The sequence below is a fragment of the Amphiura filiformis genome, chromosome 3 (assembly GCF_039555335.1).
Source record: "Amphiura filiformis chromosome 3, Afil_fr2py, whole genome shotgun sequence".
Classification (NCBI taxonomy): domain Eukaryota; kingdom Metazoa; phylum Echinodermata; class Ophiuroidea; order Amphilepidida; family Amphiuridae; genus Amphiura; species Amphiura filiformis.
Genome location: NC_092630.1, coordinates 11,177,460 through 11,191,514, shown reverse-complemented (window position 1 = coordinate 11,191,514; position 14,055 = coordinate 11,177,460). Strand labels below are relative to the sequence as shown.

The 14,055-nt window shown below is 36.3% G+C and overlaps 1 protein-coding gene across 4 annotated transcripts in view; it reads left to right on the top strand.

Annotated features, from left to right (window-relative positions):
- Window positions 1-1,172: 1,172 nt before the first annotated feature.
- The window catches only part of LOC140148023 (glutamate receptor ionotropic, NMDA 1-like), a 239,146-nt gene continuing 226,263 nt past the window's right edge, over window positions 1,173-14,055 (top strand). For 2 of the 4 annotated variants that reach the window (XM_072169858.1, XM_072169857.1), the window contains exon 1: window positions 1,175-2,320. In XM_072169858.1, the coding sequence (XP_072025959.1) occupies window positions 1,904-2,320 (417 nt within the window). In that variant the 5' untranslated portion in view covers window positions 1,175-1,903. Of the gene's footprint in view, window positions 2,321-14,055 lie in introns of all 4 variants that reach the window. The other 2 variants (XM_072169856.1, XM_072169855.1) reach the window with 2 other exon arrangements.

The following is a 14,055-nucleotide window of genomic DNA, read 5'->3' as shown; positions in this document are numbered from 1 at the left end:
TGAAGAACCGTCTGGTATAGCCTACATAATGGAAATACCCTTTTCCATTGTTAACATGATTTTGAAATTTCTAACTTTTAAAAATTCGGAAATGCTGTCATTCCTCCCCCGACAAAAAACAAGGCACACACTGTGTTAGCCGGGCCCATACAATGCAGAATCGATTCGGCTTACCGGAATACCGGTATACCCTCGTCTATTTTTTTAATGCTGATATGCATGAAATCAGAATTAAGAAGTTTTTGACTATGTAAAAATAGGCATCATGCAGTGGCGGTAGGGAGGGGGTAAAAACCAAAAATTACGAAAACTTGTACTTGTGCACGGGAATTTTGGGCACAATTTGTTGCTTTTTCCCTCCAGAACCCCCCCACCCCCCGTTAAAAGATTTTTTCTAAGTGGTGCCGCTACTGTATATTGTTCAACGAAATTTGCTGGACTCGGATAGCAAACATAAAAATAGAATACTTAGACTTTTGCTATCTACCGAAGATAGCAAAATTACCTTCTCGGAACACACGCAGCTTGCATTATGAATTTAAGAAAGCATCATCATCATGATTCATGCAAAATTAGGTACGGGCGTACACTTAACAAGGAATAGGCATAACTTTAATAGTGTTGGTACTGTATATTTCAAATACCAAAATGGGTATGTTTATAGACTAGCTGAATCATCCAGACAAGATAAACAATAAATGAAATAAATTTGTCCGATTACTGATTAGCCTAATTTTTTCCCAACTAATTCTATCTACTAAGGGAGCAATCGTTATTTATGGCAGGGGGGAATGGGTAAATTTAGGGGGAACACGAAATTTTTTGTGGTCTTGAGGGGGAACCTGAAATTTTAGTTGAACCAGGAGGGGGATTGTTAAATTTTAAATGGAGAAAATTGGGAAAACAAGGGGAACGCGAAATTTTGAGCGGACGCGAGGGGGAACGCGAAATTTTTGTCGATATTTTTGCCAAAACACCCATTCCCCCCCCTGCCGTAAATAACGATCGGTCCCTAACGGCACAAGAATTATATAATCTTTGAGTGGGAGGAGGATGCGTACAAATCTCCTAGCCGAATCTTTAATGAGATTGGATGAGCGATTCCCCAACATCACCGGTGTAAAAACACCTTGTATACCTCGACGCCGCGACAGGCTACGATTACGTGATAGAGTATATCAGAGTGAAAGCTATTCATACCATACGCAATATTGAAAATACACTCACTGGCTGCCAGACTCTTGTGTTGTACAGTAGTGATGTCGGTGCATGCGTCTGTCTGGTGGCTCAGTGTGTGAGAATGCTGCTCATTTGATTATTGAAAGCGGGAAAATGTGCCGAACATTTTGAATTTTATAACAGGATTATGCCTAATGCCGACGCATGGTGGAAACAGCACATTACATCTTGGAACTGCATGTTTAACATCCCCTATTTAGATGAGTTAGTGACTGAGTCAATATAATTTACCCTGATATTTGGAACCACCGTATCACTTGGCTCGCAGACGACGACTTTCAACTTCAAGCCAAAAGTTAAATTCGCGCCAAATTATGGATTTTATAGTGCTGTCGCTGATTTGAGTTGTTGTCGATCGGTGTGCAATGATGGCAATTGGATCGACCCGAACTGGTAGATGACATCTACATTGAAAAAGTGAAACTTGCGGCAATTTGCAGGGACATTGGTTTTTATGAAGTTATTTCCTGTATTGTCTGCAAGTAAGAAAATGGTGACATTTACGTGGAAAATGCAATTTGCAGCCCAGTTTTACATAAGCTTATTGACACAAGCAAAATAAGCTTATCTACAACATTTAATGCATAGGGATATAATTTATTGTGTTCATTTTAAACACAACATTTAATATACTTCACCTGGTGTTGGATGAACTTTTCAGCAAATGACAGTAATGGATTCCAGCATGTATGTGCAAGTACTTGCATTTATTCTTCTTTATTCAAAGTACCATTGCCTTGGAGTTGCATCATACCCAGCGGAAACTATCATGATTGGGGCTATGTTGAGTTCTGATGAGGAAAATACTGAACTTCAGCAAGCAATCCGTGATTTGAACCAAAATAATCGAATTCTCCCTGGGCGCTATGAGTTGAATGTTACATCGATAGTGATGGATAATAACCCCATACAATCGGCACTTACAGTTTGTGAAATGTTGATCCCTAAACAGGTGTATGCAGTGATTTCAAGTCATACTAAAGAACTTTATCTATCATCTGTTTCTGTGTCTTATACTTGTGGCTTCTATCATATACCAGTTATCGGAATTTCAGCGAGGGAGTCGATTTTCTCTGATAAGGTTAGTAACTTAATACTGTTCAACTTAAGCTGGAGCGTAGCAAGTGCCTCATGGGCACATGGACAAGGAGCAGTGTGGGGCCCTTTTAACATCTGCTTTATCAGCCCTATCCCTAACCCACTTCATTTTTGCTATTACTCTGGGCTCTGAACCCTTGGGGCCCATGGACTTCATCCACCCTGTCCATCCGCTTGCTACGCCCCTGAACTTAAGACTGAATTGTTTAAATATTGCAGATACTCTAGGATTAATATTATTTTTTACATTCCATTGTGACATCACATCCAGTTATGCAGGGACAGAGTAACCCCAAAATGTTCAAAGAGAAAAGCAGGACAACAAAGAAAAAGAAGGGGAAATTAGGAGAAAAAAGGAAAAGGAAAGAAGCACTAACTCATAATTTGTACAGTGCATCTTGACTGTGCAGCTTTTTTCACACCAAAATTTGCCTTGATCATGGGCCAGAATAGTAAAAATTCCACATTTTTGCATGTTACATATGTGCACATTATCCCAGTAAAGCCTTTTTGAAGCAGGAAGACTTTACGCTTACAGTCACTCTAAAATGATACCGAGTGTACATACACCACAGAAAATACCAAGCCAAAACGATGCAAACCAGAAAAATTGTAGTCTTTGCCCCCCTCCCCCCACCAAAACTTGGATGAAAACTTAATCTTGACCAAGAAAGCTATGCCCCTTATCACAACCGTCCTTGCACTGTTAAACAGCAATGACCCAAACATTCAACACCTGTAATCCCCCTGTGTAAGCCCAAACAACTTGTTTTGTTTTTCTGCGCATTTAATTTTCCTTTCTATCTGCACAATTTGTTTTTGTATCTGTAATTCACATTTTATAGTAAAAATACCAAACTGCATTAAGTGGCAGTGCTTTTAAAATCATGTGTTGTCTCAGGTAGAGAAATTGTGGCAAAGCCACATTTACTGTTAATGGGTATTTGTCGAAACCTTTCTAACCTGGATTTTAAGTGTGTCAAATTGCATTAACTGAGTGATTAACATTATGTCATTAGGTAGATAGATAACATAGTGGGCCCATTCCATGTCAACTCAGGGATGTGCACATAGCACCTCTTCAATTTTCTTTTTCTGTGTGGTGGTAGATATTGATGAAAGTAAAATCCTGAAAATTTGAGCTTCATACTCCATTTCTTTTGTGTGGCATCAATTTGAAATTTAGGGGGTCAGCGAAAATATGTTCAACATACCTGACGTTGGAGGTCCATAAATGTATAAATTGGTTTTAAAACTTTGAAAAGTATGTATCCTGGGGTACTTTTTCAGTGTAAAATTCAAATCTGCTATCAGAAAACTTGTAACTCCTTTACTTTAAAACCATATAGGGCCCTCAAAAATTGTCCAACCAGGACCAACTTTGGGGGTCAGAACTCCAAAAGTAAAAAATAATTTTAGCGTCAATTTTTTTGCCATTCAGAGCCCTTTGGTAGGACATTACTCTTATCCATTATTGAGCATATTAGAATACATTTACCTGAGATATTACCCAGGAAAACCACTTTTTTCACAGTTTTAAAGACCCCCCTGAAAACAATGTCAGACAATTGCCCCACCATCAACTTCAGGTATTTTGACGCTATGACCCCTTGGATTTCAAATTGATGCCACGGAGAACGTAAATGGTTCTTGATGGCTTCAAACATTAGTAAGGATTTTACCTTCCATCAGAGTATCTACCACCATTTTGCATGAATAATGAAAAACTTGAAGAGGTGCCTTATGTGCACATCCCTGAGTTGACATGGAATGGGCCAGTGCCAAATATGTTAACTGGTTATTTGTGCTATATTTAGGAAGATAATGTTATTGTAGCAATTATATCATACATGATTAACTGGGTGATTCATGTGCCCAGCCAGTTAACTGGGCCATTTAAATGTTGTCTTAGATCTAGGAACTATGCCAAACAGCATAACTGGGTCTTTCATAATGCTCTCTTAGGTAGATAGTAATTTCAAACTGGGTTAGCCATGTGCTATCTTAGGTAGATAACTGGGTTAGCTATATGTGCTATCTTAGGTAGATAGTAAATATTAAACTGGGTTAGCCATGTGCTATCTTAGGTAGATAATAAATATGAAACTGAGTTAGCCATGTGCTATCTTAGGTAGATAGTAAATATTAAACCAGGTTAGCCATGTGCCATCTTAGGTAAATAGTAAATATTAAACTGGGTTAGCTATGTGCTATCTTAGGTAGATAGCAAAATGTTTCACATCACATTATCTGGGATAAGCAAGTATACCTATATGGTTGATAGTATATACTAGATTTCGCGGTTCTCGGGTTGGGCGGTTCTCGTGATAGGCCTATCTCTAATTACCCAACACCCATTACCCATATACCTACAAACCCTGTAGCCGTGAACCGTCCATGTTCTTTTTTGTCCTCCTTTCTTTTTCCTTTCCGTATTATCATGTCCACTGGTCTCTGGGACGTAAGTATGTGGCTCTAAGTTTTACTCGCGCAATGGCGTAGTCTTGCGAATTACACACGCTGGCGCCGACTCATGCGCGATGGCGTGAGTCGAATTGCACACGCATGGCGTCCAAGCATGACAGACGGACAAACTCTCTGTAATTAGTATTAAGATATGCTAAACAGAATAACCAGGGTCATTAATGTGCTTTGCTGTATCTTTGCTAAATATTTTGCTATTTGATGTAGACACTTTTTTTTTTTTTTACATAAAATGGGTTATTTTTAAATAGGTTAAATTAAAATATAAATAAAAGTGTTGTTTCAGAAGTCAAACATGTTAGATACGTTATTTGTGTGCAAATGTAAACACAAATATCATGACACGACAATTAATACATATGCTATCTTAGGTAGTATGCGTGCAAATGTAAACCACATTATCACGGTAATCAATGTGCTATCTTAGGTAGATAGTAAACATGCTAAGTGTAAAAGTTATGGAGGTACTGTTGGCTACCTCTAGTTGGTACATTTTCAAAGGTATCCTATAGTATTAGTAAAATACAACAAAAAGATCTGTAATTTGGATGCAACTCATAATCATGTGAAATGTGAAATTTTAGAAAATCAGGAGCGTTGTTGTAATATAGCTTTAAGTAGATAACAACTGTGTTCCATCAAAACAATGTAGTTTGAGATCTAAAAAAATCCTGTGGTTTTGTGATGAAAACAGTTGTCCAATCTGTTCATTTTCCTTATTTTTTGTTCACGATTTAATCTTAAAATATTTCAAAATTGCCTTTTCAAACAACTACATTATTTTGATATGGCTGTAGTACACAAATGTCAAAACTGCATTAACTTTGTTATTCAAAATGCTATCTCAGGTAGATGCCAACTGTTAGGCTACATTATCTGGGTCTTTCATGTGATTTCTAGTATAGAAAGCAACAACCAAACCATAATATTAACCGGGTTATTGAAATGTCAAAACACATTGACTGCAGACCTTGAGTTATATAATACTGCTGCAATTTGTACTTACAAATTTTACCTGTCATGTTACAACTCCCAAAGATGAATACAAACCAAGTTGCAACATAATATTTGTTAAGATTCCCATGTTGGTGCACTCCATGCACCTTATCTTATATACATACATAAATTTACACCATTTCTTATATTATAGTAGGGTGCAATTATGCAGCACGAGTCGAAAAAAATAATTTCAAGTTCTGCAAAAACTGGGCTATTGAAATGTCAAACCGCATCAACTGGGTTATATTCATGTGCTGAACTTGAGTAGATCATAAATTCTCATACATCCTACTTGGTTCAAGGGAAGTTGATTATTAACAAGGTAAATTCCATATTCTCTATCTCCTAACATCGTAATAATAAATGGAATCGTAAATTCTTGGTTTCCGTTTCACTCTATACTGAATAATTGAACAAATGATAATATGACGCGCTTGCAATACTAGCTTCTATTGTTGAATGCAATAATTTGAGCTCACAATTATACCTGAAACTGCCAACGATGGGTGCAAATTAAAACATTTCAGTCATTTCCCTTTTAAGGACAAGGCGCCATCATAGGGCCTGCACTTTGGCTCGTTTTTTGCAGGTTTACATGGTCCAATAATCACAAGATGACTGACATGTGGTAACAAAGGAAGCAGTCACTGCAATTTGATTATGTCCCATATGATTGGCCATTCAAGACACCCCTGTGAATATACTATAGCGGCCTTTTCAAAATATAATACCTGTTTGCTTGACTGTATTGACAATACCCGGGAACAATACACACAGTAGGCCTATATGCATTGGACAAACTTTTTACAATAAACATGATAAGTGATGATGTGACCTCCAGATTTATACATCGTTCGTCTCTCACACTGACAACATTTGATTGAATGGACTGTAGGCTACTACCGTGTGATTACGTGAAGGACACCGTTCAAATCCTTTGTTTGGAGCCAATCGATAAAAGCATGCAGGGCTTCTATAGGCCTACCCATGTACAGTTTATCCCTACATAACCTATGTCTTGAATACGCTGGCAAAGTTATGTAATAATCGGATTAATACTATATAGCAGTAGGTAAAAACAAGTTTTGAATAATCCGCGCTATAAAGTCCCATTCAGTGATCCCAGCGAAAGTGAAAAAAAAAATCAAATTGTTACGCTTATAAATTTGTTTAATGAAAAACAAATGACAAAAAAACAAAACAGGAAAACGACAGTATTGACGGTTGAAGCCGCATTCAAATACATGTAGCTAATTTATATACTGTCAGTACCGGTATGTAAATTACAGACTCACGTAAATGCATTATTTTTTGTCTTAGACACACTGTTTTCGGCTGAACCACTGCACTAGCAAGCTATGTTAGCACATCTATGACAATGACGAAAGGTACAAAATCAGCCATAGGCCTTTAGATAGCAGAAGACACAAAAGTGGTGTTTTATGACCTTTGACATTCTTTTGTGGCGAGTGACATGGTCTTTCAATTCACGCCGAGTGTCCTTGACAGGTTTGACTATGCTTCAGTGGTCATGAAAGAATTCAAAAGATAACCTCTGCCCCAATAATCCCAAGCAATTGTCTGAAACTGCTCCTCGGATCATAAGAACTCAGTCCTCAAGTGATAGTCATAATAATGTCCAAAATATAAAAATTACTGACTATCATTGAAGACTGAGTTCCGCAGTCTAGTATCCAAAATCTGAATTTTGATGATTTTTACGATCGTCGGGATGAAAAAAATCAAAAAATCACTGAATGGGCCTTTAGTTCCCTCTCCTTACCCTGGCAATATAAATCAAAGAAAAATAAAGAAAGAAAACAAGAAAAGAAAATTAACCAAATTAAGGGATCTGGAATGAGCGTTTTGAGCGTTTCGATAGTATTTTTTGTGGGACATGAGAGCACATCAGACATATCGAATTGCATTCTGAATACGAAGAATGTCTTTCTGATATCAAATAAATTTCATTGTTTGAAATTCACGATATAATACAAATTTTATGACAAATGATTAAAATTTGATATTTTTCACATTTTTGATAAATAACAGTCCTCGAAGTAATATCATAAATCTAATGTTATATTCTTAAACAGTCACTGGCATGATACCATACATGTATAGGCCTATATATAGTAAATTTGTCTGCTTTATCTGTTTTGTGCTGTTTAAGCAAATAGTTAAACATAATTTCCATAAAATGTAAGCTTTTACTGTCAGCTAGATATGTCCCTTTAATTTTGAGCAGAACAAGTGAGGTAAAGCAAAGAAAATTTACTACTACTAGCGCCAATGAATGTTATAAGATTGTAAAACGGTACGATCCTCTGGGTGGGGGTGTGTGTGGGGTGTGTGCGTATGTGTGTCCTGCACGCGTATTTTTTTCTGCAACTATAACGGGACGCAATACGATACCGGTATGTTATAAGAATCAAACTTACAAGAAAGATGCCTCTTGTCAAATCCTACAATTCTGTCAGAGAAAATATGCATATTTGCATTAATTTTTTAATTAATTGACATAATTGATTAATTGATAAATATTTTATTTAATGATTTACCATAATTCCAAATATGTCAAACAATATGTCAAATTAAAGCTAATGAAATGCTTTATAAATTGATCAGAGCGCATTTTGCAGAATGCATTTAGTTCTTTAGCCTGTCAAGCCATTCAAGCCTGTCAAGGTCAGTTAGTAGCCACTTGCTGAATGGATGGCCATGATCAGCTATCAAAGAGATGCCTTATGCAGCTGCCAATCACAGTAGAGGTTTGATAACATTTTGTTTAAAACCCAAATGTGATATAAGGACAAAGCTGTGCATGTTGGTACTTAATTGTTTGGATTCTTACGTTGAAATTCCCTTGTATTAGTATTTTTATGTGTAGTGTATAGTGGTCATAAATTATATAGCTTTTAAATTTTGGGCATTTTGCTCTGTTGCACTGTACCATTATGGAATTTGAGCAAATCATTTACCGACACAAGCAGGTATACAGTGTATTATTTTATTTTTATTTTGTATCTCAGGAGCACAGCTCACTTGGTAAGGCATCAGAATTTGGTACACTAGCGCTCGAACTTTAAATCGGAAGGTGGTGAGTTCGAGCTCATCACGGTCACATTAATTTTATAAACCAAATATTGTTCGAACTTTTCATATTTGTTTTTCTTTTATTGTTTCTTTTCTTTGTCTTTTTTTTTGTTCTTGTTTTCTTTTTTTTTTTTTTTTTTCTTTGATCCATATTGCCAGTGTAATTAGTGGAGGGTACTAACGGCCCATTCAGTGATTTTTTTCATCCGGACGATCGTAAAAATCATCAAAATTCAGATTATGTACAAGACTGCGGAACTCAGTCTTCAGTGATATAGTCAGTAATAATCTTATGGTCATTATATGACTATCATCATTTGACGACTGAGTTCTTATGATACATCATCCGAAGAGCAGTTTCAGACAATTGCTTGGGATTGTTGGGGCAGAGGTTATCTTTTGAATTCTTTCATGACCACCGAAGCAGAGTTAAACCTGTCAAGGACAATCGGCGTGAATTGAACTGACCATGTCACTCGCCACAAAAGAATGTCAAAGGTTATAAAACATCAACTTGGTGTCTGCTGCTAGTGGTTCAGCCCTAAGCCGTGTAGGCAAAAATAATGCATTTACGTGAATCTGTAATTTATATACTGACAGTATATATAAATTAGCTACATGTATTTGAATGGGGCTTCAACTTCGTCAATACTGCCGCTTTTCTTGGGTTTTGTGCCAATTTTTTTCATTAAATCTTTTTATAAAAGTAACAATTTGATTTTTTTTTTTTTTTTTTTTGGGATCACTGAATGGGGCTTTGCAACGCGATATATTCAAAACTTGTATTCACCTACTGTTATAGTATTAATCCGATTATTACACAACCTCACCAGCGTATTCAAGATATCCAATGCAAATAATCACCTAGATTATGACGTATCATACCGTAAATATGGCGGAGTACTCAAATTCATTCAACAAAAGCATGATTACAAGCTATTGCAATCTACCGCGACAGCTCGTCTCACACACATAATAACAATGCACAAATACGATCAAATAGGTTGACGACAACATTTGATTGAATGCACTGCATTGTGCCATGATTACGGTGAAGGACACCGGTTCAATTCCTTTGTATGGAGCCAGTCAATAAGTTTCACGCACATCCTCTATTATTGCCCAATTATTGCCCGGGATGATTGAGAGCTATTGTTATAATGTTTGATGAAATCGTGTTTAACTACCGTATTTGCTTAAGAAGGGGCACAATACAGATAAAGCAGACAGATTGACTACATGTGGTACATGTATATACATATTAATATAGGGAATGTGTGTGAGTCGAGTATTACCTAATTATAATAGGGGCGTATCCAAAAATGAATTCACGCCCCTTTCAAATGTCGAGCCAAAGTGCAGGCCCTATGCTCTTCTTTTAATGGGTTCATTATACAGAACAAGTTGGAAAATTTATTTTGAGGTTTCAATAACTGGGTTATTGAAACGTCAAATGCATTAACTGGGTTATTCATGTGCTAACTCAGGTAGATAATATACATTTAAACATCCTACTTCGTTTGAAGTTGATTATAAACACAGTCAGTTCTATGTTCCCTATCTACTTATACTAATAATAAAGGCTGATGAAATTGCAAATTCCTGGCTTCTGTTTCAATGTATGCTGAATAATTGAACAAGAAAAATAATAAGAATTAAAAGATCCTTGCTGGCAATACTACAGTATAAGCCCTTTAGAGAGAAAATCTACTCTTTGCATTTCAAACATGTTGTATCACCGGAAATAAGTTGTTCACTAAAAACAAAATAGATAGAAATACGGTAATGTGTGAAGCGAGAAGCGTGCACCAAATGTGGAACAACATTAATGTAACAAAACATTCTTATCTTCAGAAGAAAGTTACAGCTTGTGATCATTTAATTATTGTATCTAGGTTAAAGGTCCGTAACCCGATCGACAGCATCATCCCCCCGATTTTTTTCATTGTTGATGAGGTGTTGGTATCACATAATAGATACTATTTTTCTCATTACTATCCTGAAATTTGACGCTCCAAGTCGATGTATTTCCGGAGAAATCATGAATCACAGCGGTTTTTACAGGTTACCAGTTTGTAAACAATAAAAATTTCTTCGGATCATGGGAAGAGAAACAAGCGAACTACGCTAAGTGTAGTCTCGCGGCCAGACTGTATGTGGCTATCACGAGGATCGACGAGTGTCAGACCGACGCAAACTGGCTGTGTAGGAGACTACGCTAAGTGCTGAGGAGACGGTCCGCCGTATATAGTTAAAACAATTCCTTGATTATTTCAGTTGGTGAAATAGCTCAATTGGCTAGCGCTACCGTTCTTTTACCCGAGAGGTACCGGTTCAAAACCCGGTATCGGAAGGTTTTTTCCTCTCCATTTTTAACCCAAACTTTTTTATATTCATTTGAAATGTACATATTGCAAGGGGAAATATATTTTGTTTCCTTTTTTTCTGAAACGGTACGAAAAAAACACAAATATTTTCCGTTCAATACGGGCCGGGCATTGCAGCATGTCAGCATTCGTCATACGAACGGGAATTGTTGTTGTTGCATGCCTACCCAGAATGCAATTCACGTATACAAGGTATTGGATTGCAAATTTGGCTATTTATTCACATTTACGCTGAAAATGCTCTCGTTTTTTCACAAAGCAGCATAAAGGGGAGATATTTGATATTATTATGTAATTTTAAAGACAATCCATATCCAAAACCAATAGGGTTACCCCCTTTAATGGATATTAACGAAGTGTGGCAATTACTGTGAAAATATTAGTAGTTCCTCCTGATATTAGTGATATATTGCATTCTCTCAAGTTAAGGTGGTACTACACCCCTTGATAAATTTGTGATTATTTTAGCATTTTTCTCAAAAAATAATAACACACTGGTAACAAAAGTTATGTATATTATAAGAATCCAGTTACTACACTGGAATTTCAGTAACTCAAGACAAGCTAGAATGTGCCTCATTTCTTAACATATATAATGAACCACTTCAGTGAAGTAATTGGATTCCTTGCCCCTATAATATACATAACTTTTGTTACCAGTGTGTAGTTATTTATTGAGAAAAATGCAAAATTAGTCACAAAAGTTATCAGGGGGTGTAGTACCTCCTTAAAAGTATATCCACAAGTAGGTAATGAATTAAAGCATTGCAGAATATGATCTGTTTTTTAACTACCATATTGTTGTTTATTGACTGTTGACAGAAAAGGAACGTAAATTAATTAAGTTTCCCATTTCATCAGGAAATTTGCTGGAGCAGTACTTATCCACACTGGTAGGCTAAGGTTTCTTAGTTTATGAGTCTCTCTCCTCTTGCAGAACCTAAGGCGTAGAGTAATATGTTTCACCACAAAGCTGTGGTGTAATAGTGTATGCCTAAGGTTTCTTGTTAATGTAATATTTGATTGGTGTTGTGGTCAGATCACACATGATGGACGGAACTCTCCTCCTTGTTGACTTTCTTGCAGTAAAATGTCTGACAAACAAACTCACAAACAAAAGTAGACTAGATTTGAATTATAGCAGGTGGCAGATGAGTGATTGGATTCAGATTTTCTTTTCAATTGACCCACAGGCAGAGTAAGATTTTTACCTATTGGTTGGCACTGGCAATGGTCTTCTTTTCTTGTCGTCATCAATTTATATCTGTGATTTTGATTCATGTTGACAGTTCTGTAAATGTGACCAGCTCCAACAAGACCCGGAACAAGTCGCCAGACATGTTTTTCAGTTATATGTCTTTTGAGATGACATTCCCATGAAAAGGAAATTGTGCAATTCTTAATTTCATGGTATTTGAATGTGGGACTTAGTGGACTTTGAAAGTACTTATTAAAAAGATGTTTATTTAATCAAAATTAATAACCATAATCCTAACCCTAGCCTTATATTAACCACAATCATGATCATAACCCTAATAACTTTTTTAGAAGAAACCTTAAATATGGAGAGTATCAAGGACATTTTATATTTGTTATTCACTCATTTTATTTATTAAATGCACATTTGATTAAAAACAGGCAGTATATTTCCACTTAAATTCACTCCAAAAATGATCAAGCATTTGTCAATACTAGCCTTTTTAAAATGGAGGAAAAATGAAGGAGGAGCCCATGAAAAGAAAGAAAGAAAGAAAAAAAAAAGATTGACCTACCGACCCTCCTAATTTTTGTCTTGGAAGGGCAACCAAACAATTTATTTTTTGGGCCTAACCCTAAAACTGGACCATAATTGTAACTCTAAAATCTAATCTAACATTCCTATAGATAATCTTTTCTTCTAAAATCTTACCAGCTTTCTAAAACTTGGCTTGAACAATAACCTGTACATGTCTGGGTTGGTGTCAAACCATATTGGTAATTCATGTAGTCATCGATGTACCCAACATGCATGCCAAAAATGATAAATTAAATGCGAGTTGAAACCTTGTTCTGGATCACGGATACACTCATGATATATCTTCTTTCATTGCAACATGCATCATATCATGCATGTCTTACTGCATATTATATGTATGTATGTTACACGCTCCACAGACTACATGTTTTTAGAATGTTATGGTTTGTGATTAAGCATCTTCTTATGCTTATTTTTATATCATTATACAAGCTTGTTTGCATGCACCAGTTCTCTCCAGGTTGTAAAAATGAGATACAACTCCATGAACAGGTGAAATTGATACAAAACAAAGTAAAGAAATGTCTTGATTAGAATGCATTCTTGATAACCAAGTCCGCAATGGCAAAGAATCATTTAACAAATTATGCATCTTTTTAAGCTTATATTGAGTAATTCAGGTATAGTTTTGCCTCAAAGATCAATTCATTGGCATATCAGGGCCGGATTTACCATAGGGCCAGATGGGCCCCCACATTTTTGGGGCCCCCAAAATTGCCCTGTACAGTATGCATCTATCACTTTAGCTGAAAAACACCATGTTTTGGGCCAAAATAGGGTACAAAAATTGCAAAATTTTGCGCACTTTGCGTGCAAAATTCAGCTTCAATTTGGGCTAAAATAGTTCAAGACTGAAATTTTTTGCGTGCTTCACAAATGTCCTAGAAAAAATATAAAAACTTGGCCACTTCAGTACACATGCCTTCCTGATGATGCGTTTGGGACCTCCAAATTTTG